At 34.2% G+C, this 26,181-nt stretch overlaps 4 protein-coding genes across 4 annotated transcripts; 3 read left to right on the plus strand and 1 right to left on the minus strand.

The window, feature by feature from the left end:
- Positions 1-213: 213 nt before the first annotated feature.
- Positions 214-867, plus strand: BO94DRAFT_577994 (uncharacterized protein; the record flags this gene model as incomplete). Its single annotated transcript, XM_025615198.1, has 2 exons — positions 214-642; positions 697-867. Exons 1-2 carry the CDS (start codon positions 340-342, stop codon positions 865-867), a joined length of 474 nt encoding a protein of 157 aa, XP_025463911.1. The 5' UTR covers positions 214-339.
- A 167-nt stretch (positions 868-1,034) lies between these two features.
- BO94DRAFT_549541 (uncharacterized protein) lies at positions 1,035-2,810 on the minus strand (the record flags this gene model as incomplete). The annotated part of the gene is made up of 5 exons (XM_025613453.1): positions 1,035-2,099; positions 2,153-2,333; positions 2,427-2,544; positions 2,614-2,686; positions 2,739-2,810. 5 exons carry the CDS (start codon positions 2,808-2,810, stop codon positions 1,035-1,037), a joined length of 1,509 nt encoding a protein of 502 aa, XP_025463912.1.
- Positions 2,811-6,059: 3,249 nt separating this feature from the next.
- On the plus strand, positions 6,060-6,661 carry BO94DRAFT_559570 (uncharacterized protein; the record flags this gene model as incomplete). Its single annotated transcript, XM_025614077.1, has 4 exons — positions 6,060-6,114; positions 6,139-6,350; positions 6,479-6,572; positions 6,597-6,661. 4 exons carry the CDS (start codon positions 6,060-6,062, stop codon positions 6,659-6,661), a joined length of 426 nt encoding a protein of 141 aa, XP_025463913.1.
- Positions 6,662-21,128: 14,467 nt separating this feature from the next.
- On the plus strand, positions 21,129-21,536 carry BO94DRAFT_605679 (uncharacterized protein; the record flags this gene model as incomplete). Its single annotated transcript, XM_025616502.1, has 1 exon — positions 21,129-21,536. The coding sequence occupies one exon, from the start codon at positions 21,129-21,131 to the stop codon at positions 21,456-21,458; it is 330 nt and encodes a 109-aa protein (XP_025463914.1). The 3' UTR covers positions 21,459-21,536.
- Positions 21,537-26,181: the final 4,645 nt, after the last annotated feature.

Raw genomic sequence — 26,181 nt, forward strand, 5'->3', positions numbered from 1 at the left:
GGCGGTGAGTTTTAATTTCATTCTCTGAAGTCTTGGCTGGGTCCTGGCAAGGAAAGTTCCCGGCTCCAAGGCTTCTCATTGGTCCATAAGTTTTACAGATTCGGTCTTCTCATTGGCTCTTTTGGCCACCAATAACGTGACTTCGTTTCTGCCGCTTTCTTTCTCCGCCTTCACTTCCTTAGCTTCTGGCCCTCCTGAATAGCTTCAGCTTCGTGTTGGTATTGCGTCGCTCGCCCTCCTCACGGGCCCGAGTAGAGACCGGCGCGCTGCTGTATAGGAGCCTTCTCCCCCCTCTGGCTTCTTTCTTCCTCAACTCCTTTCTCTCTCATTGTTGCCTTGATGACCACCATCTCCGCCGACACAACCTCGACCACCACGGCTATCATGCCCGATCTCTCCGCCATGAATGTTGCCTTTCTCCTCATTCTCGTGGCCGGCTACTTTCTCTATGAAAAATACAAGGCCTACGTCACGCCCAACAACCTTCTGAAACTGCTTGAATATGCCGCCAAGCTGACCAAACACGTCTTCACCATTCTGGAGGACGTCAACAAAATGGTCCATATCTCGCTGGAGATCAAAGAGGCCTACGATAAATTGAGAGGTCAGGAGACTGCTGCGGAACGACAATGGCGATTTTCAGTAAGTTGCCCTCTCTTTTATCCTTTGATTAACTATATACTGACGTTTCCCCAGTGCTTTGCCGTCTGTCTGGGGGGATGCTGCGCGCGCTGCTGTCAACAGGGATACTGGGAGGAATGCGTGGGGGCAGGACAACAGAAACAATGGGATTGCAGTGATGACATGCTCTTATTAAGCAATGAAAGCTCTTCCGTTCTCTTTGAGATCTTACTCGTAGAGCCTTAATTACTGCTTCCGATTCTCCAACGCAGGTAAGGAATGGAACAACAACTTACCAGTAGTCCGTTTGCAGTATAACGTATCATGTGAATAGGGTTCAAAAACAAGCCTCTCTATACAGGGTATAGAATCCGGTTACGGGCACCTCTGTATCATTCCCTGAATGTCCTAGCTCAATACTCGGTGACCACCAGTGTCGTAGTGGACGTCCGGGCATACGGCTCCGCGATTGTCAAATAAGATGTTGTTAGAGTTGTGCCGGAGAATGTATCCGTAACAACGACTGTTGTAGTGGACAAATGGCGATCCGGCCGTGCGATAGACATATAAGATGTCGTTCGAATCGTACTAGAGAACTGCTCACTCTCGTTCCCTGGATTGAGGGCGAAATGAGATCCAGGAAAGCAATAATACCAACCGTCGTCGTGTTGGAGCCCAAGAAACCAAGCTGGCTTAGAAGAGGTGACATTGTATAAAACACTGCCATCTATATCGTCACCAAGTCTGGTAACACCTACACATGACTCATCAAGGGTGGTGTTGTATAAGTTAAAACTCCCATTTATTGGGTAGAACATCACTGCATCGCCAATAGACAAATCGAGCGACGGAGGATCGAACTCAGTCATATTGCCTGTATTTACTCTCACTGTCTGGGTAGAACCAATACGTGGGGTTGAACAGAGACTGGTTGGTAGGTTCATGCCTGTTATAGATATCGGAAGTGTACTATTTCTTTGCCAGGGAGGCGTAATAAATGGCCTGTTTGTTGATTCTGAACCGCCCAGAATACTCTGTGTAATCATGCCTGTTTTTGAATGAGTAGTAGTTTGTAATAAGCTGCATGAGCTATTCATATCAGCCTTTGACGTCATGGCTATACTTGGGGATCTGAGGCTGGGCGAGCTCGTCATGTTGATATTTAGCCCTGAGATACTTGGACATACCGTCTCCCCAGATAACTGGCTAGATCCTGAGAAAGTCGGCCGTCGAACAGCAGAGGAGTTTAGCATTATATAACTAGTCAAATAAGAGGAAACAGATGTCGAAACGACTCTGGTACGTGACAGTAAACTGGATTTAGTCCTCTTTGTAGTCGGGAAATCGTTCGTCAAATTGGACGGAGTAGACGTTGAAACGAGTGCGGTAGATGATAATACATCGGACGTAGCACCCTTTGTAGTGGGGCTGTCGCCAGATGTTTCGATAATTTCAATGTCAAAGCAGGAAGTATAAACCTGGAAATAGAACTAAGCTTCTGTCAATATGTGGAAAAGGTCATAGAACAGACCAAAAAGCCTCCTTCAACTTCAGTTGTCGTGTTCCACATCCAGTAAATAGTATATAATCTGCCAACCTGGGCCTGCACGGGTATATTGAATGGAATACCCTTTTCGGTAGCAGATAGAGGTGGAGAAGCCCCTAGTAATTTACCAGATTGAAGGACATCTGCTAGAGTTCTATCATCTGGGCTACTCTGTGCCGTCATCCATTACCAAAGAACAACACCATTTTGATCTTTTCTAGGCAGATGTTCGGTGGAATAAGACGGATAAATCACTGACCCCGGAACCGTTCTCAACCTATCCCATGGATTAACTTGAATTAATTGCCTTTCATATTCACTGCAAAAGTAGGCTGTAGTAGATGTGTCCACAACTGAATGTGGTGTATATTGAGTATCTATTACCATATTTAGATTTAGTTATCATTGCCAATCGATGATGAAGTGATTGGTCTTGTTTAACTTACTAAAATTTCTATTGAATCCTGGCCTCCCTCCAAATGTGCTATTATCACTATCTGGCGTTTGAAGATATTGAACCTACACACTATCAGCAATAGACTATAAACCAGTGAAACAGCGGATACTATACTTGTAAGAATGACAAGACGGGAATAATAAAGGTGAAGATTGAGCACAAAAAGTTAAAAACTATTAGCCACATGGTAGAATGTGAAAGACAAATAAGTAGCTAGATTTTTTAAGATATACTACTATTGACCCATCACAGCGCGATAGACTACCTTTTATAGACAGAGGTAATGAGTACTACTGAGGCTGGGGCTGGGTATGATCACGAATCTAAAACCACTACAAGATATATTTCATATCATTTTTCGGGTTCTATTTTCCTCTAAAGGCAGTAGCCATATAAAACACACTAATATACCGCAGTACGGACTAATGATGGAGAGACCTATCATATCACCCTGACGTAACCAAAATTACCGAGTCTGATAATAGAATAGTCATGATTAGTCTCAGCAAACATAATATTGGGAGTCTACATCGATCAGGAATTAATTAAAAGACCTATAATTTTCAGCCTTAGCCAGCAGGAGACGAAATTACATGGACAACCCCACCTTGGTTGCAGATCATGATGTGCTTCTCTTCCGTGATTTGGAATGGTCGAGGTGTATATTATATATAGGTATTTTGCATCATAGACACATAATGAATCACAAAGGATGACTTTGCGAAGCGTTACGGCTGCAAGAATAGAGATTATCTGGGTTTACGAGAAGTCGACAGCACAGGGATCAACCATATTGCATCGTAGCAATGGATATTGCTAGCGTATGGACCACAACAAGACGGCTTTGCTATAAAATCCGCATAAAGTTGTTCCGCAGAAATCCGGTTCCAACGGAAGTTGAGATAACCATCCAATGTTATGACCGATGTCCTACAAACATTATCATGTTCGTGACATCCTGGAATGTCCCGCAAGGATCGTACGTGAGTCTACATAATAGCTAGGTCATAGGATATACTAACTGGAATTATTTTAGTCCTAGAAATACCAACCTTCGACAAGGGATTCGAGCTGGAAGTCCGTGAACATACCTGTCACCCTGAGGGACGATGGATAATGATTTCTAGCTAAATGACATACACGGAGGTCAGGCAGGTGCGGAAAATAATGGAGGTGACTGTCAGCATGGCCCTGCACCCTACAGCAAAAGGAATACGATCTTATACCTAGATAATTCATTGGCTAAGCTAAAGCAGGACACTAGACAAATATCTCTACAGTAGGAGCGATAGTGATAAAGTAACAGGATTTCTATCTAAATCATTCCTTCATTTTCATTATCGCGGGGGTCAAGCCCCCATAGCCCAAGATATCAATGCTCAGCATTTTGTAGACGAATGTTGACCTGGATAAGAGCATCTTGCAGCTGATGAAATGTTTGGTAAACTTGCTCCTGGAAATGGAGCAAGGCACCCTTTGTCTCTGTGTGCCATGCCAGCTCGGCCTTCAAGTAGCTAACCTCATATGTTAGGTCTTCAACTTGTTTCCTCATACTCCGCGGTGGTTTCTTAGATTGTTGAAGACGAGAGGGAAGCCGTTCGATGTTGGAGGATGTGCCACCGTGAAGAAGAAGTTCATGATCTTGGGGCGTAATCTCCTCTTGAATGGAGTATTAGAATGTGGCTTAACTTGGCTTGAAGGTACAAGTAATGCTAGATACATTTCTATAAAGCTACTCTTGTATATTAGACATTCGCGAGCTTTCAGTATAAAGAAGTTTAAATAGCTCCAGTGGAGCACGTTCTTACACATCCCGATGATGAATGTAGAAAAGTATCGAGTGATTTTGTCAAGAATTGTAGTTTAAGATAATGAAAGTCTGGTTGGTTGTTGATATGATTTAGGTGATTTGTAAGATCGCAAAGACCATACAGTGGCTTATATATGCTATATAATCCTCATCTATAAACCAGGCAGAAATTCACTACCAAACCACTTTCTTTTGTTTGGTGAGGTTATGGAAGACCAGAATTTGTCCAAAGCCGATAATATGTGAATTTAGGCGTATTATGGCATTCTACACTTTCATTAATAGTATAGTATGTTTAAATAAATATTTTGCATGAAGAATCGTTTCTAGAGAGTTGGTTTTTGTTTGTATACCAAGTATCAAAGCTACAAGTTACAGAGATATTGAGTTGTTCTTTTCTACAAAGAACGCGTGAGAGTTTGAAACTGCAAGATATTAAACCATTTGATAGATTTCATCCATAAACAGAATCGGTAAAGTTCGTGAAAGCCGTATTACTCTGGTAATTGGGTTTAGTCCAGGCTTCAAGCTGTATTGGTCTGTACATATTCTGTATACCAGCAAATGTAAGCAAGCGAAAACTGAATCACGGAATTTGAAAATAAGGAGTCTGGTACACAGATGACTTACAAGAGTACTATTCCCCGTATCAGCATTAGTTCTGGTTATAAATATAATACTGAATATGATTGCTGCCATAGTTAAGAACTGTATGTTTGAAAAATACAAATATAATAAAATAAGAAACTATAAAATCCTTAACTAGGATTATTTAATCAGATCATTACTTATATCTACATGAAGAAAGAAAGTTCTTCTGTTGTATTATCTAATTTTTTAAATTGAATGTAAGGCTAAAAAGATATGGTAAAATTAAGTAGAATATAGTTTATAATAAGCTCTGAGAAATTATAGTGTCTCTACTTAGTAGAGACATTAATAATCCAAGATTTACCTGCAAATACCAAGAATCAGTTTATAGAGATTGTATTATATAGAAAAATAACAGTGAGTTTGTCAAACCTTAGGATCGCTTCCCTGTTCCTGTTAGCTTAGCTTCACTGGTATACGTACCGTCGAACTGAGTCGAGGTAGTGTCAGGCTGATGACTATCTAAGGGCAACTGGTCTTGAACAAGAGAAGAGAAGTAAGGCTGAATAGTGCCGTGCAGCTATTTATAAATGAGTATGGACGAGTATTATTACTAAGCTTTCCAAACATATGGTCACTTAAAGACGGTGTTAAAGGATTGGATTGAGCATGAAGAATAGAACTAGCTAAGTATATAAAAGAGTGTCCTTATATATCTATTCTTCTAATATCGTTGTTATGATATGTTATACCGCTGGTATGTTATCTTATGTTATTATCATGTCCTGATCGTAGCGTTGACATGTTATAGCTTGTTAGTAACATGCTTATTATGGTTATATAATGTATAACCGTTCCAGGCATCATGGTGGTAATTCCCAATAACAGTTCGGTCTTACCCGAGCGCTGCCCTTATCGGTGCTTTCTGCCTGGCGAGTCCGCCTTACTAGTCGTTCAGCTAGCAGGGGTCTGTAGTTAATCAGGAATCTGGTCTCTATCAAGTTAGTTTATGCCAGGCTATTGAGACTTAATATATGCAGGTGTTTCTTAAATTAGACTATATTTTATGGTTTTATAACATCCTCGCAGGTACTGGTTATTAAATTTTACTAGCTGGATATCTAGTGATTTCTGGAACATTTACCTTCCTCCAAGAGAAAATAAAAACTTTAGATAATGATGTTATAAAGGATAGTATTAAAGAATCTATTATTAAGGCTATTAGGAATCTACTACTTCTTGAAATATCCTGTTCTTGTCTTGTACTAGGTGTTACTCTCATGATGTGGCTCTCTTGGGAGAGAAGAAATAATTATATCTGGCTGGTTAATAAATTATTTATATAAGTATTAAATATAATTAATAAGGCTAAAGACTTATAATTACTAGATTAATATTCTTAAATCCTATGGCAGGGTTGGTAAGTATATTAATTAATATATACATAGTCCAGGGCGGTGATTGGTTAATTATAGCAATGATGACTGTGATTATAACTAACCTCTTAATAGTAGTATCTATAACTCTGATCATCATTTACAAATTTAGTAAGCTAGAATTAGTAAAGTAAGAGTATGAGATAGAGATAAGTATAAGGTCTTATAAGATATTACCGAAGTTAAGTAATAGTATATAGGGCTGAGAGACTAAGTCATTTTTGAAAGACTATTATATAAGCCTATACTTCAAGGAGGCATTATATATGACATTATCTGTCTTATATTTCTAGAAACACTACTAGAAGCTATAATGATAAGCATTTTATTAGTATTGTGCGTGTACTGCTAGCAGAGAAACTTGTACTATAGTTATTCACTGCTTGCATTGTACGGCTGGATGTATTCCAGATTCGCCAGGTTGGCCAGTCCCTGCCTTCGGGTGGCCAGCTTGTGGATACTTTGAAGCGGGCTCCACTCCCAGGGGTACCAGTCTCATTGGAGATGGCTCCGATCTATAGCCTCTCCCCCGTGTGCTTTCTCTATATAGTTTTTGGCTCCAGTGGTTGCCACCCGTACTAGGGTCTCCAGCATTTGCTTCTCTAGCAGCCGCCGGTCTAATCCTTTCAATATGTGGGAGGAGCACAGTGTTGGATGCCGATGGCATGTCTATTAGCTACGTCCCATATAAGTGAACATTGAGGCATTATAAAGCAGCGGATGTTGGGGTGGATTACTTTCTATTATTATTAATCCTTTTTTCATTGTGTGTCTGTTCCCTGTCAAACCCTAGGATCGCTTCCCTGTTCCTGTTAGCTTAGCTTCACTGGTATACGTACCGTTGAACTGAATCAAGGTAATGTCAGACTGATGACTATCTAAGGACAACTGGTCTTGAATCAAGAAAGAGAAGTAAGGCTGAATAGTGCCGTGCAGCTATCCATAAGTAAGTGTGGATGAGTGTTGTTACTAAGCTTTCTAAACATATGGTTACTTAAAGATGATTTTGTAAATCTGAATTAAGCACAAAGAACAGAACTAGCTAAGTACATGAAAGAGTGTTCTTAAATATCCTATCCTCCGTATACCATATCATATACTGTCTGGGGTTGATCAATGGTTGATCTAATCATGATCCAGGATCTCCGTATACCCTGCGTATACCTTTAATAATAGATTCAATGATAGACAATTACGTGACGTAAGGCCGCTCCTGGTGTCACTCAAACCGGGATTTTACTCGATAAGAGTTGCTGGCTGTCCGAGACCTGCCTTGCTGATACTTTCTACCTGACGAGTCCGCTTCGCTAGTAATCTGGCTAGCAGGGGTCTGTAACATCACTCCCCCTTCTTTAAGGTTTCTTGTTCTTAAGGAACATAAAGGTGCGTGTCCCTCTTGTGTTTTTGACTGGGTTCCTTAGTTCTCTTTTTTCCAGAATGGGCTAACATGTCTCGTTATCATATTAATCGTGACTGGGTGAAGGAGCGTATTCGCCAGTCTAATGAGATTTATAAGAGTGGTTGTATCGTTGAGAGTTTCTGTAAACATTACTTTCTGAAAGACATTTCTTATATCATGGATTCAAAAAGTCGAAATTATGCTACTTATACTCATTATGGTCGGAAATGTGAAAAACAATTTTATAGCGATAGAAAGTAGAATAAGTTAAAATAAAATTAATCAGAGATATAAAACGAACTTGCTGAAGCCCTAGCTGAACAGGCTTGTATTTCTGCCAAGATGGCCCGCCTGTTTAAGCAACAACAGTTCTTAAGGGATCATGGTGAGTGGATGTTAGATCACGACTCGAATATGTTGGAGCAGTTAGATAAAGAGGATTCTCCAGGTGCTGAGGATCTCCGGGAGCTGGAGCGCCTGGCTGACAAGCACGATGTTGCTCAACTTGCCGCTGTGTCAGACAACCCTAGTCTGACTTGGTTGGTTGGTTCCCCTTCTTTCTGGGCGAACTTCGACCTATCTGTTAGTGGTACTGCTTCACAAGCTAATAACAGCCTGTCAAATTCTTGATAGATTTCCATGTATTATTTGAGATATCATATTCTTCTTATTTTATTAAGTAATATGATTTATTACTGATCTTCTTGTGGTCCAGGATCCTTTTAACTCTGTATTCTTATTCAGTGTTATTATCAATCTCCACGTTCTCTGCGATTCTAGCGTTCTTTGGTGTGGGTTCCAGTAATGAGATATAAAATACTGGATGAATTTTACTCATTGATTTCGGTAGCCTTAACTTATAATTAACTAGCTTTTTCTTTTCTTTGATAATAAATAGTCCTAGTTTATAATAGTTGAGCTTCTAGCTTAGTCATTTCATCTTGATGTGTTTCCAGAGTAGGAACACTTTCTCTGCTTTTTTAAGATCAGGTTGTCTCCTGTATTGATGATTGTAGTAAATCTTGCTTTGCAAGTTCATGAACTTGATATCTCAGAATAACTGAGTATATGTGTTTTCTATAAATATAATAATATCTTTAGCTATATTAATAATTAGTTACTTTTCTAATAGCGCTTTTAGAAATCTGGGGTGATAACCGTAATTAGTATAAAATAATAAGACACTGATTATTGAGTAATTAGTGTTATTATAGGAAAATTGTACTATTGGTAACAGATTTATCTAATTATCTTATTAATAATTAATATAATGTCTCAGATATTGCTTGACTATCTAGTTAACTCTTTCTGTTTATCTATTTGTCTATAGATGGTAAGCTGTTATCATTCATTCTTTAATTTCTATAAGATCTGTAAGTAATCTTCAGGACTTTAAGATAAATAACTTGTCTTGATCTGACATGATATACTTTAGTATATTATAATTTATAATAATATTTTCTAGAAATAGTTCTATCATCTATATTACTGTTATTATCATCCTACTCAGTATAAGATAGATATATTTAATAAGATAATTAGTGATGACTGTAATAATATTATATCTCTGTGATTCAGGTAGTAAACTAATAAAGTTAATTATTATCTATTTTTATAGTTGTTGTGGTGTCTTCTGTACTTGTATTTATTTATAAGGTTAGTATCTTACAGACTTATCTCTAATTCATGTCTTACATTGTTTAACATAATCATGTACTTTTTGTCTGAGGTTCAGAATATAGTAATTTCTGGTGATTAGTTCCGTACTCTTTTCAATTTCTAAATAATCCTTGAGTAGTTTATATGTTTAGCCATAATCTTTGTTCTTATAGCGATTGGTACAAAGATTAATCTGTGAAAGTGGGCTAATCTATCTTTATTAATAATGATCTTATCTAGTAAGTCTCTGCTTATTTTCTAAAATATCTTATCTTTTTTAATAATATTAGTTAATTATTTGATTAGATTACTGCCTATTTTTAATATTGCTGCTAGATTAGCTTTATTGTAGCGGATTAATCTATCCGTGTTTTGCTTCAGAATGATCAGTTTAATATTCTTTTCTTTTATTCTATAGTCTGGTCTATGACTCAGTGCATCTGTATATCTATTTTCTGTTTTCTTATAGTATATTAATATAAAAATCATACTGTTATAGAACTTCAGCCTATCTTGCTTGTTTTCTGGTCAATTCTTTGGTTATTGTAAAGTAGGTTAAGTTTTTATAGTCTGTTTTTATGATAATAGTATGTTTTATTTCTTTAAGATAGACCCTCTACTGCTTAAATACTATTATAATAGCCAGTAATTCTTTATTATGGATGTTGTAGTTAAGTTCTATCTGAACTAACTTTCTCAAATAAAATATAATTAATCTAGATTTTTCATCTTCTCCTGGTTATGTCATGCGCATATTAATAATATAATTTAATATATTAATTTTAATAGTGGTTTCTTTCTCTGGATCATGCTGTACAAGTACTAGTAATGTGGTAAGTCAGTCCTTAATATCCTTAAACATGTGCTGCTGCGGTTCTTTCTACCTGTACTTCTTTAACTTCTTTATAAGTGTCAAACCCTAGGATCGCTTCTCCCTGTTCCTGTTAGCTTAGCTTCTATCCGATACGTACCTGTGAACTGAATCAAGGTAGGTCAGGTTGATGACTATCTAAAGAAAACTGGTCCTGAACAGAAGAAGAGAAGTAAGGCCAGATAGTACCGCGCAGCTATCCGTAAGTAAGTACGGATGAGTATTGTCACTAAGCTTTTACCAAAATATATGGTTACTTAAAGACAGTGTTATTAAGCACGAAGAACAGAACTAGCTAAGTACATGAAAGAGTGTCCTTATATCCTATTCTTTGATATGGCGCTGCCATGTCATATTATGTTGTTGATATTCTATAGCGTGTTGGTGACATCCCCGGCGTAGTACTGACATTTTATAGCATGTCAGTGACATTCCTATTGTAGTCACATGCCGTGTGACCATTCCTATTCCTCGGTTGCTCGTATTGAGGCTTTACTCAATAAGAGTCCTTGCTCTTTTCCGGGTGTGGTCTTCTATCTGATGTGTCTGCCTTATTAGTTCGTTCAGCTAGCAGGGGTCTGTAACATCACTCCTCCTCCTTCAAGATTTCTTATTCTCAAGGAATATAAAGCTGCAGTGCTTTCCTCTTGAGATGAGTGCTTAGTATTGTTTTTCCCAAATTCAGTCAGGTTATTAACTATATTATCTAGTTCTTTTATTTGTAAGAAGAGCCTCTATCGGCAAATCAAGAATAAGGATTTTCTGGCAATTTTTCCTTGTAAGCGCTGTATCTGCCTTCACAAAGTATGTATTAAATCCAAAAATTCTGATTACTGTAATAAATATGTTAGAAAAAACAGTGTTTATTGCGAAATGCCTGATCCTTCTTTTTTTAACACTGAGTAGAAATATTTAGTCAAGGCTCAAAATTCCATTGAAGAGAAGAAAGAAGTCATTCTAGTAAAACTTCTTTGATTGTAAAAATTAAAACAGTTATTATAAAAGCAAGCTGGCGATTTCATAGCTCGTGACATAAAGAAAATCAAGGAGCTGGAGAAGCTTAAGAAGTAAGAGTAAAGAGAATATAAAGCGCAAGAGAAACTGCATGATTAAAAGACTATAATATCCGAGGCTGAGACTAGTACTGTTATAGATGATGTTAAGCTAGCTGCTGTATTCAAGCTCAATCTTAATTTATCTTAACTGGTTAGCTCTTCTTTCTTCTGGACAAGTTTTAACTTGTCTACTGGTGGTATTGTTCTACAAGCTAGTAACAGCCTATCAAATTCTCAATAAATTTTCACGTGTTTTCTGAAATATCATATTCTTTCTATTTTATTAAATATTATGATTTGCCACTAATCTTTCTATAGTCTAGGATCTTTTTAACTTTATATTCTTACTCTGTGTTATTGTCAATCTCTATATTTTCTGCAATTCTAATATTCTTTAGTACAGGTTCCAATAATGAGATATGAAATACTGAATAAATTCTGTTCATTAATTTTAGCAATCTCAACTTATAGTTAACTAGTCCTTTCTTATCTTTAATAACAAATAATCCTAGCTTGTGATAATCAAGCTTCTAACTTAATCATTTCATCTTAATGTTTCTGCGGAGTAGGAATACTTTCTTCCCTCTTTTTAAGTTAGGTTTCTTCTTATATTTGTGATTATAATATATTTTACTATACAAGTTCATGAACTCAATGTCTCAGAATAACTGAATATACATGTTTCCCATAAACACAACAATATCCTCAGCTATGTCAGTAACTTATTATTTCTTTAATAATGTTTCCAGAAACCTCAGGTGGTAACTGTAATTAATGTAAAATAGTAAGACTCTAATAATTACATGACTGGCATTATTATATAAGAACTATATTATTAATAATAGATTTATTTAATTATTCTGCTGGTAATTCACGTAGTGTCTCAGATATTGTTTAATTATCTGGTTAATCCTTTCTGTTTACCTATTCATCTGTAGATAATAAGCTGTTATTATTTATTCTTTAATTTCTATAAGATCTGTAAGTGATCTTCAGAACTTCAAAGTAAATAACTTATCTTAATCTGATATAATATACTTTAATATTCCATAGTATGCGACAATATGTCCAAGAAATAGTTCTATTATCTGTATTACTAACATGGTTGCCTTACTTAATATTAGATAGATATATTTGGTGAGGCGATCAGTGATGACTGTAATTATATTAAATCCTTCTAATTCAGATAATGAACTAATAAAGTCAATTATTATCTATTTCTATGGCTGCTGTGGCGCCTTCTGTACTTGTATTTATCTGTAGGATTAGTATCTTATAGACTTATCTCTAATATAAGTCTTGTATTATTTAATATAATCATGTACTTTTTATCTGAGATTCAGAATGTAATAATTCCTTGTAATTAATTCAGTTATCTTTTCTATTTCTAAGTGATCCTTGAGTAGTCTATCATAATGCCTAGCCACAATCTCTATTCTTATTACAGTTAGTATAAAGATTAACCCATGAAAGTAGGCTAGTCTATTTTTATTAATAATAATCTTGTCCAGTAAATCTTTACTCATCTTTTGGAATGTTATATTATTTTTTATACTATCAGTCAATTATCTAGTCAGATTACTACCTATTTCTAATATTATTACTCAATTAGTTTTATTATAGCTGATCGACCCATCCGTATTCTGCTTCAGAATGGCCGGTTTAATAATCTTTTTATCTAGTTTATAATCTGGCCTGTAGTTCAGTATATCTACATATCTATTCTCTATTTCTTTACAGTATATGATTTTGAAGTTATATTATAACAGAATCTCAGTCTATCTTGCCTGTCTTCGAGTCAACTCTTTGATTATTATAAAGTAGATCAAGTTCTTATGATCTATCTTTATAATAATGATATGCTTTACTTCTTTAAGATAGACCCTCTATTATTTAAATATTATTACTATAGCTAGCAATTCCTTGTCATGAATGTTGTAGTTGAGTTCCGCTTAAACCAACTTCCTTAAATAAAATATAATCAGTTTCAGTTTTCCATCTTCTCTGGATTGTATTATACATATACTAACAGTATAGTCTGATACATCAGTCTTGATAGTGATTTCTTTCTCTAGGTCATGCTATACAAGTATTAATAACATGATAAGTCATTACTTGATATTTTCAAACATGCTCTGCTGTGGTTCTTTCCACTAATATTTCTTTAACTTCTTTATAAGCTCAAAGAATAGCATTATATAAATAGCGTATCTGTCTATAAATCATTAATAGTAATTAATTAATCTGATAAACTACTGTAGTTCTTTCAGACTCTTAGATTAAGGTTCATCCCGTATAACTTATATTTTAGCTTACTCAGTATAGATTCTCTCTGTAAATATCCAGTGTTCCAGAAACTCTGTTTTCTATATATAGAATTCATACTTCTTCAGCTTACATCATAACTGATATAAATATAATTTATACAAAATTAGTCTTATATATCTAATATATTCTTCAGTCTTCAAGAAGATTAATATATTATCTAAGTAAGTAATCACAAACTTATTAAGATATTCTCTCAGAATCTTATTAATATATCACTGAAATAATACTGGTATATTAATAAGCTTAAATAGTATAATCAAGTACTTAAAATATCTGTACTTTATTCTAAACATGGTTTTCTATTCTTCACCTTCCGTAATGCATATATAATAATATATATTCATAATATCAAGCTTGATGAACTACTTCATTTCTTGTATCTTGTCTTAAATTTCTGAAATTAAAGATAACAGATACCAATCCTTAATTATAATAATATTCAGTAATTAATAATCCACGCATAACTATAAACTATCATCCTTTTTTAATATAAATAAGACTCCATATTCTGCTAGTAATTTCAAAAACCTGATATTATCTTTAGCCAGCTGATTATTAATATATTCTTATAGTACCTGTGATTCTTTTTTAGATATCAGATAAATCTTTTTACATATTAATAACTTTTCTTTCTTTATAGGAATAGTATGATCATGCTTTTTATACTGAGATAATTTAGATTATTTTAACTACTTGAACAAGTCCTTGAATCTCTTATACTGTAGTAAAATCTGTGTATTACTCTTGATCACAGCTAGAAGTTTTCATGAATCTTTTAGTTTCTAGATAGTCATCTCGATCTCTGTATCAAAGCTATTAATACTATACTTTCAGTACTTATCTATTATTATTAGTACCTATTCTGATAATTTTATAAACTAATCTTTCTATAATAACTTAGTTACTGTTATTACTTGTACAACTATACTTAAGATGCTATTTTTCTCTAAGTTACTTTTAATACCTGGCGCGTTAGGCTTTTATAGTGATCTCAACCTTTCCTTAATAAATTGTTTAATTCTTGCTTTAGCTTCTTACTGTATAGCAGGCCGTACAGATCTAGATCTTATATCTAGTCCTTGTTAATATTATCTTAGATAATCACAATTCATGAATTAAAGACTCTTAGTCTTTTAATTAATCTGTGGATTATGATTCCTAAATCATAAAATCCTTAACATAATATCATACTGTCCCAAAGATGTCATGTTAAAGTTAATATATTTATAATAATTCTTTATAGTCATAAGTATAGTTCCTAACTTAATTATTAATACAAGAGTTTCCAAATTCTCTCCATTCAGTCCTATAATCAGTTCAGATTCTGCTTTCTATTGTCTAAGCATCTCAAGCTATTATATAAATTGCAGGTTCATAAAGTTTCTAGTTACTCCAGAGTCTACCAGTACTTGAACTAATCAATTTAATATAATTACTTAGATCTTCAGATATAGTCCTGACTCTGTGACTGCTAACTACTGTTCCAGCTAGTTAGATTCTAACTACTGTGAATATCTTCTTAAAAATTTCAAGCCTTCTATCTTTACTGCGTAGTATATTATACACTAATTATTAAAACATGCTAATCAATATATTAATCTATGATAAGAGTATCTCTGGTACCCTTTACATGCATAATTAAAGATTAAATATAGACAGTAACTTACCTTAGCCCTAACTACTTTCAATATCTTAGATTAGTAGTTAACAATGTACTTCCAATTATAATATACTGAACATATATTTATATAGCACACGAGCCAAGGAAGTTTATTATATCTTTAATAATCTTTACTTCTTTTAAAATAAATATACAGACATAGTTTATTATACTAAGATTCCATCCCTGTAACGTGTACCTTCTGGCTAATCTCTAATAACTGATAATAATAATCTGTATTATCTTGTCCATATATCAAGCAAACTTCTAGATAATAAGAGCATCTTTATAGATATTATTTTCAAGTCTTATTCTATAATTTCCAATATTCTAAATCCCAATATGGGCAATGCTGCATGATTATCTTAAGCTCTGGACAGAATTGTGCTAGATTTTCCAAGATCTTCTTTAAAATACGGTCTAACTAATAAATAATATTCTTTTAATCGTTCTTCTGGTTCTTCTTATCCTTGTTTTACTGTAATAAACAGATTTTACTAATTTTTAATAGGGATTTTTCTGGAGTATTAGATATCTTATTAAGTCTTTTCTTACTGGATTTAAGATCTTTAAGCAGTATATTATACTCTTTATCCAATAGTTTAAATTCATTCTAAATTATACTAGGATAGTCATTCCTTGAAACTGGCTTATAACTGTTATTATTAATCTTTATAGTCCAAACTAATGGTACAGATAATCATTAATCCTCTTATTAACTTAGTGATACTATTGGCTTATCTATAGTAGTCTATTATCTTAACTAATCACGGTACATCCTGTTCTCTAACAGCTAACCATGCTGAATAGTATGTAACTTCTTATTATCTATTATCCACGTTATGGATTCCGTCCAAACTTCATGCTAAATAGTAGTAATATTATAGACTTCTCTGCCTTGATCTTGGTTCATAGCTCTCAACTACTTCTGAAACTATTACTGTTTCTGACTGCAGTCCTTTAACTAGTGACCTGCTTTGCTACAGCTAAAGCACAAGCAGTCTCGTTTACACCATTCAAGTTCCTTCTTAGACACTCAAGTCTATTAAGTCTGATACTGTGCTGCATCTAGCTCCATTAGTTTTAATCTATAAAGATCTTCGTATCCCAAGCTTCTAGGTTATACCAACCTTCCATTATTGACTCAGTAACCTGATTAACTGTTTTATCAAGATATAGACCCGCTGGTCTATCGACCCTCTTATTATTTTATATTGTATTTATATAATTTGTTATTAATCTTGACTGCTGCTTCAATCATCTTTAACAATATGTTTAGTTATTCTTACTAGATAAGTTTCTCTTAGATCTCTATCTTGAGTCTTTCTTTAAATTATATGATATAGATATTATTATTCTAATCCAAGTAACTAGTAACTTGCAAAAACTCTAAAGCATACTTAAATACTGATCTAGTCTGCTTAAATCATTATAATTTTTACTCAGTATTCCATGTTATATTAATATCTCTAAATATCTGTTCAAGACACTGCTTGAATCTGGTATAACTAGTAAAGATTTATTTCATGTTATTATCCTGATTACTTATTAACTTCTTTTATTAATTATAGATATATAGTTTAAACTAATTGAATACTATTTTAGTTAAGTAAGTAGATACAAAAAAGATCTTGTCTTTCTTATTCTTAAGCTTCTCTTTGTTTATGCTGAGGTACAGATCTAACTGGGTCAAGAAAGCCCTGAGCTTTGCTCAATTGCTGTCGAATGGCTCAAGTGGTTAGACCTTAACAGATTTGACTGCTAAGCAATCTTCAAGTATCTGGTTTTATTGTTTTAAGACTGTGATGCTTTCTTATAACTGACCAACCATATCCATCAGTTTCTGTATTGTCAGGCCCTGCTGCTATAGGGCGTGTGATGAGTTTAATGTAGTTAATATAATGAATAATTATTACTAGATAATACTTATACTGACTGGTGCTTAATATATCAAACCCTAGGATTGCTTCTCCCTGTTCCTGTTAGCTTAGCTTCTATCCGATATGTACCTGTGAACTGAATTAAGGTAGGTCAGGTTAATAACTATCCAAAGAAAACTGGTCCTGAATAGAAGAAGAGAAGTAAGGCCAGATAATGCCACACAGCTATTCGTAAGTAAGTACGGACGAGTGTTGTTGCTAAGCTTTTACCAAAATATATGATTACTTAAAGATAATGTTATTGAGCATGAAGAACAGAACTAGCTAAGTATATGAAAGAGTGTCCTTATATCCTATCCTTCAATATGGCACTGCCATGCCATATTATGTTGTTGACATCCTATAGCGTGTCGGTGACATCCTTATTGTAGTCACGTGCCGTGTGACCGTTCCCGTTCCTCGGTTGCTCGTATCGAGGCTTTACTCGATAAGAGCCCTTGCTCTTTTCCGGGTGTGGCCTTCTGCCTGACGTGTCCGCCTCACTAGTTCGTTCAGCTAGCAGGGGTCCGTAACAATAAGCTTGAAGAGTGGTGTTATGTGGATAGCATATCTGTCTATAAATTATTAATAATAGTTAACTAATCTGACAAACTGCTGTAGTTCTTTCAGGTTCTTGGGTTAAGGCTAGTCCTGTATGACTTATACTTTAGTTTACTTGGTATAGACTCTCTCTGTAGATATTCAGTGTTCCAGGAACTCTGTTTTCTATATATAGAATTTATATTTCTTCAGCTTATATTATAACTAATATAGATGTAGTTTATACAAAATAAGTCTTATATACTTAACATATTCTTTTTCTATCTTTAAGAAGATTAAGATATTATCTAAATAAATGATTATAAATTTGTCAAGGTGTTCTCCTAATATCTTATTAATATATTGCTGAAATGATGCTAGTATATTGATAAGTCTAAATAATATAATTAAATACTTAAAGTATCTATACTTTATTTTAAATACGGTTTTCCATTCTTCACCTTCCATAATGTGTATATGATAATATGTATCTATAATATCAAGTTTAGTAAACTATTTTATTTCTTATATTTTATCTTGGATTTCTAAGATTAAAGGTAATGGGTGTTGATCCTTGATCATGATTATATTAAGTAATTAATAATCTATATATAACTATAAACTGCTATCCTTCTTTAATATAAATAGGACTCCATGTCTTGCTGGCGATTTTGAAGGCCTTACATTATCTTTTATTAATTAGTTATTAATATACTTCTATAGTGCCTGCGATTCCTTTTCAGATATTAAATAAATCTTTCTGTATATTAGTGACTTTTCTTTCTTAGTAAGAATAATATGGTCATGCTTTCCATGCTGAGGTAATTCAGACTGCTCTGGCTAATTAAATAAATCCTTGAATCTCTTATACTGTGGCGGGATATGTGGTTTATGCTTGGTCACAGCTAGAAGCTCCCATAAGTCTTCTAGTCCCTGCTCTTATATCCTGATTTCTGAGTCAGTGCTGTTAATACTGTACTCTCAGTACTCTTCTGTTATTGTTAGTGCCTATTCTAATAATTTCTTGAGCCAATCTCTCTACAATGACTTGATTGTTACTATTACTTGTATGACTATACTTAAGATATTATTATTCTTTAATTTATCTCTGATACCTAGCGTGTAAGGCTTTCATAGTGTTCTCAACCTCTTTATAGATTGCTTAGTCCTTACTTCAGTCTCTTACTGTTTAGCAGGCTGTACGGATCTAGACCCCATATCTGGTTCTTGTTAATATCGTCTTAGGCAATCACAATTCGTGAATTAGAGACTCTCAGTCTTTTAATTAATCTGTGGGTTATGATTCTTGAGTCATGGAATCCTTAGTACAATATTATATTATCCTAGTAGTATCACATCGAAATCTATGTATTCAAGATAACTTATTATAGTTATAGATATGATCCCTAACTTAACTATCAATACAAGAGTTCTCAAATTCTCTCCGTTCAGTCCTGTAATTGGTTCAGATTCTGCTTTCTGTCTTCTAAGTATCCTAAGTTACTATATAAATCATGGGTTCATGAAGTTTCCAGTCACTCTAGAGTCTACTAGTACTTGAGTTATTTAATCTAGTATGGTTACTTGAATCTTCAGGTGTGGCCCTGATTCGGTAGCTATTAATTATTGATCTGGCTAGTTAGGTTTCTATTATCTTAGATATTTACTTGAAAATTATATTCCCTCTATTTTTACCATGTAGTATATTATATGTTGGGATCCCCGATGGGCTCCCACGCCGGTAGGCAACGTAGGGTCACGTGACACTCCTCCCTACACCGCTAGTTAGTCCTTATAGATGGCCTACGAGGCCCCTAGCTAGATCATCATCCATCTCATTCTACACGGTTGAATCGCCTTAGTAGCCACTCCAACAGGTTATGAGCCCTCTCCGGACCCCCTAGGCTAGCGATATCATCCAGAAGGATCGCCCAATTGCTTCATACGAAGCACTCCCAGGACCTCTGTCCTATACTAACCTCTACCGAGGCAACGGTTACGCCTACGCGAACCATCCTACCGGGCTTCTACAAGCCAGTCTACCGACCTCCACTGAGGCAACGGTCACGCCTACACGTATAATATCACCACTTTGACGCTTCTGCTACATTCGGATGAACGAACAAACAAATAAACACATCAAGATGGCTCCTATAACACGAAGCACTTCCTCGGCCGCGCTGGCCGCAGGGGGTAGTATCAATACTTCAGACTTTCTAAACACCGTGATCAACACCGATCCGCGGACACAGGCAGAGAGCCTACCATCCTAGCTGCCTGGATCACTCCAAGGAGTCACAGAACTCCTTACAGGTCATGAAAACTTCGAATAATAATATTTCTAGATAGAAATAAGTCTATAATTATTATCTCTATATTAACTCTTTTAAAAGGATCTACCCCGGCCACAGATCGACGATCCGTCGTACAATCTCTGGTATAGACTATTCTCAATAATCTATGCTTGGTTGTTAAAGCAACTATTATCAGAGATTAATAAACATTTTATTAGAGCTAGAGAAGATAGAGAATTTGCAGATAATGCTTATAAAACTATATATAAAATCATCTTAGATAAAGAATCAATTAAAATTATTAATATCTGTATAAAACTCATCTCCAAATACCAAAATAACTATTTAATAATTATATAGTATATTAATAGCTTTATAAATATCTTTATTACCGTGCAGAGAATAAGATATAAGATATCTGCTTTTATAGTAACTTACATACTGCTGAGCAATTTAGAAACAGAATTACTAACATGGACTGCACCCATATAAATAACCCTTTCTCTAGCCAATCCAGATACACTGACCAACACGGACTTTTATAAATACTGTGATGAAGCCATAGCTATAGAAAATGAGCTTAATATAAAGCACCTGGCTGCCTCTGCACCGATCATACAGGCATCCGCAGCATCTAGAAACATCAAATCAGATTATTAGAAGAAACAGACCTTCCCTGGGCCAGGCATATCGCCCGAAGACCACGTGGAAAAGATGAGAAATCAGCAACCATAATGACTTGATAGAAAATACGCGTACTGCCATATAAGTGGCCACGATTCCCTAGTCTGCTATTATTTGAATCCTAGCCTCTAACTACCACACTGGAAGCCTACTAGAGGCCTCTGGTCATACAATCCGCCAAAAGAACTACTAAAAAGGCCCGAAATAAATACCACAGTATATAAGATGCAGAATCCTGATATCATCGATTTTAGCAGTATGGCAGTGGCCGCTAGAGACAACCCAGCAAACACCTGGATCTACGATACAAGCAGTTCCCACCACCTGACCCCTGATCTCGATTCCTTGACTGAATACCATAAACTTGTATCTTATAAATACTACATCTACAGCACCTCAGAAGGGACTAACACCACGGCTAAATCAGCCAGCTATATTACTGTCTACCTAGAATCCCCGACCGGGAAACCAACAGCGTTGAAGATCAAGGCATACTACCAACCAAGTTTGGAATATGGCCTCCTTTCAGCAGATCGCCTCTATACTGACTTCAATCTCTACGGGACTATTAAAGACCTGACTCTATAAGATCTAGATACTGATCAAACTGCAGGCTATCTACAGATATCAAAGAACATCACCTTCATCAGACTTACTGAGCCAAACAGAATCACCGCAACGGTGCCTACTCTCAATCCTCTACTATTATATTAAAGATTTGGCCATACAGAATCTTATAACATATAACTACAAAATCATGAAAATTTCAACTACAAAGCCTGCTAGCTTGCTAAAGCTAAATATCTTATATTACAAGACCCTATCTCATAGACCACTGATCCCACAGAACTCTGGCATGCAGATATATAAGTAATGATTCTGACTGGCTATAGCAAGATTAAATATTATCTGTTTATGATCAATAATGCCATATATTTAATAAGAATCATGCTATTATATATAAAGGCTGAAGCCTTATAAAAACTTATAAAGATGAACTTATAACATAAGAATCTTGTCAGCCATGTTACGGACCCCTGCTAGCTGAACAACTAGTAAGGCGGGTATGTCAGGCAGAAGGCCACATCCGGACGGAAGGGAGCTCTTATCAAGGAGGATCCTGACCCGAACCGTCAGGTGCCACGGATCACGTGACCATGGTATACAGACAAGCATGTGGTATACAACATACCATCATGGTATATGACTACCAAACGGGTATATGATAGACCTGATGGTATACGGAATGGTATACAAGGGACGGATATATAAGGACATTCCTTCATATACTTAGTTAGTTCTGTTCTTCATGCTCAATTTAACTGTCTTTAAGTAATCATATGTTTTAGTAAAGCTTAGCGACAACACTCATCCGCACTTACTTACGGATAGCTGCGCGGCACTATCTGGCCTTACTTCTCTTCTCTTATTCAGATCAAGTCACCTTTAGATAGTCAATAACCTGATTACCTTGATTCAGTTCACAGGTACGTATTAGAACGGGAGCTAAGCTAACAGGAACAGGGAGAAACAATCCTAGGATTTGATACATTGAGTATCAGTTAGTACGAGTATTACCCAGTGACAACCAGTCATCATATTAACTACATTGAACACATCGCGTGCGCCACAGCAGGGCCTGACAACCAAGGAATTAATAAATATGGTTAGTCAGTTATAAGAAAGCATCACTGTCTTAAAACAATAGAACCAGTTACTCAAAGATCGCTTATCAGTTAAATCTGTTAAGGTCTGACTATCTGAGCTATTTGACAGTAAACAAGCAAGGCTCAGGGCTTTCTTGACCCAGTTAGATCTATATCTCAACATAAACAAGGAAAAGCTCAAGAATAAGAAGGACAAGATCTTTTTCATATCTACTTACCTGATTAGAGCAATATTTGATTAGTTCGAACCATACATCCGCAAGTGACAAGAAAAGTTAGTAAGTAATTAGAATAATAATATAAAACAACTTTTTACTAGTTATGCCAGATTTAAACAATATCTTGAACAGATATTCAGAGACATTGATACAGCACAGAACACTAAGCAAAAATTATAGTAATTTAAACAGATTAGATCAGTATCCACATATATTTTAGAGTTTCAGTAAGTTATTAATTATCTAGACTAGAATGATAATACCTATATCTCATAATTTAAAAAAGAACTCAAGATAAAGATCTAAGAAAAGATCATTTAGCAAGAATGACTAGATACATTGATTAAGATGATTAAAGCAGCAGTTAAGATTGATAATAAATTATATAACTTCAATATAAAATAATAAGAAGATTAATAGACTAGTAGGTCTATATCTTAATATAATAACCAGCCAGATTACCGAGCTAATAACAGAAGGTCGGCATAACCTAGAAGCTTGGGATACGAAGATCCTTATAGGCTGAAACCCATGGAGCTGGATGTAGCACAGCATCAGACTCAATAGACTTAAGTATCTAAGGAGGAACTTGAACAGCGTAAACGAGACCGCTTGTGCTTTAGCTGTAACAAAGCAGGTCACCAGTTAAAGAACTGTAGTCAGAAACAGCAACAGCCTCAGAAGTAATTGAGCACTATGAACCAAGATCAAGATAGAGGAGTCTATAATGTTACTACTATTCAGCATAAAGTTTAGATAGAATCTGTAATGCAGATATTAGATAATAAGAAGCTATATATTATTCAGCACGGTCGGCTATCAGAGAACAGAATGTATTATAATTGATTAAGATAACAGGTCACCCTGAATAAGTTAACAGTATTATTCAGCTAATAAGAGGATTAATGATTATCTGTATTATTAACTTGGACTATAGAAATCAATAATAATAATTATAAGCCAGTTCTGAGAAATAATTATTTTAATATAGTTTAGAATAAAGATAAATCATCAGATAAAGAATACAGTAGACTATTTGAAGATTTTAAACCTAGTAAGAAAAGACTTAACAAGATATCTGATACCTCTGAAAAACCCTTATCAGAAATTGATAAACTCTGTTTATTATAGTAAGACAAGGATAAGAAGAACTAGAAGAATGATTAAAAGAATATTACTTATTAATTAGACTATATTTTAAAGAAGATCTTGAAGAATCCAGTATGATTCTATCTAAAACTTAAGATAATCATACAATATTACCCACATTAGGATTTAAAATATTGAAAATCATAGAACAAGACTTGGGAATAATATCTATACAAATATTCTTATTATCCAGAAGTTTATTTAATATATGGACAAGATAATATAGACTATTATTACCAGCTATTAGAGATTAATTAGAAGATAAATATTATAGAAACAGAGTCTTAATATAATAAGCCATATCTGTATATTTATTTTAAAGAAAGCAGAGATTATTAAAGATATGATAAACTTTCTTAGCTTATATATTATATGAATATATACTTAATATACCATGATTAGAAATATATTACTAACTATTAACCTAAGATACTGGAAGTAGTTAAGGCTAAGGTAAGTCACTATTTATACTCTATCTTTAATTACACGTGTAAAGAGTACCAGAGACATTCTTATCACAGATTAATATATTAACTAGCATGTTTTAATAATTAGTATATAATATACTATACAGTAAAGATAAAAGGTTTAAGATTTCCAAGAAGATACTTACAGTAGTTAGAACCTAACTAGCCAGAATAGTAGTTAGTAGCCACAAAGTCAGAGCCATATTTAAAGATCTAAGCAGTCATATTAAATTAACTAGTCTAAGTACTGATAGACTCTGGAATAACCAGAAACTTTATGAACCTATGATTCATGTAACAGCTTAAGATACTTAGATAATAGAAAGCAGAATCTGAACCAATTATAGAACTAAATAAAGAGAATTTAGAAACTCTCATGTTAATAATTAAGTTAGAAACTATATTTATAATTATAAAGAGTCACTATAAGTATATAAACTTTAATATGATATCTTTAAAACAGTATAATATTGTGTTAGAGATTCTATAACTCAAGAATCATAATTCACAGATTAATTAAAAGACTGAGAGTCTCTAATTCATAAATTATAATTGCCCAAGACAACACCAGCAAGGACTAGATATGGGGTCTAGATCTATACAGCCTGTTATTCAATAAGAGGCTGAAATAAGGATTAAGTAATCTAGTAAGAAGAGGTTGAGATCACTATAAAAGCCTAACACGCCAGATATTAGAGATAATTTAGAGGAAAATAACATCTTAAGTATAGTCACATAAGTAATAGCAGTAACCAAGCCATCATAGAAAGATTGGCTTATGGAATTATCAAAATAAGTATTAACAATAATTAAAGAATACTATAAATATAGCATTAACAGTACTAACACAGAGATTAAGATAGTTATCCAGAGATTAGAAGATTTATGGGAACTTCTAGCTATGGTCAAGAGTGATATACAGATCCTATCATAATATGAAAGATTCAAGGACTTATTCAAGTAGCTAGAATAATCTAAATTACCTCAGCATAGAAAGCATAATCATACTATTCCTATAGAAAAAAAAAGTCACTAGTATGTAGAAAAATTTATCTAATATCTAAAAAAAAATCATAAACACTATAAGAATATATTAATAATTAGCTAGTTAAAGATAATATTAGGCCTTTAAAGTCACCAGCAGGACATGGAGTCTTATTTAAACTAAAAAAAAACAGCAATTTACAGCTATGCGTGGATTATCAGTCACTAAATATTATTATAATTAAGGATTAACACCCGTTATCTTTGATTTCAGAAATCTAAGACAAGATATAAGAAATAAAATAGTTTATTAAACTTAATATTATAAATATATATTATCATATACGCATTACAGAAAATAAAGAATAGAAAACTATATTCAGAATAAAGTATAGATATTTTAAGTACTTGATTATATTATTTAGGCTTACCAATGTACCAGTATTATTTTAGCAATATATTAATAAAGTTCTAGAAAAACATCTTGACAGGTTTATAATTACTTATCTAGACAATATATTAATCTTTTTAAAGACTAAGGAAGAATATATAAAGTATATAAGACTAGTTCTATACAAATTATATCTATATTAACTATAATATAAGCTGAAGAAGTATAAATTCTATATACAGGAAATAAAATTCCTGAGATATTAGATATCTATAAAAAGAATCTATACTGAGTGAGCTAAAGTACAAGCTATACAGGATTAGCCTTAACTGAGAAATCTGAAAGAACTACAGCAGTTCATCAGATTAGTTAACTACTATTAATAATTTATGGACGGATATGCTATCCATATAATACTACTCTTCAAGCTTATAA

The sequence above is a fragment of the Aspergillus sclerotioniger genome (assembly GCF_003184525.1).
Source record: "Aspergillus sclerotioniger CBS 115572 chromosome Unknown BO94scaffold_29, whole genome shotgun sequence".
Taxonomy (NCBI): Eukaryota; Fungi; Ascomycota; class Eurotiomycetes; order Eurotiales; family Aspergillaceae; genus Aspergillus; species Aspergillus sclerotioniger.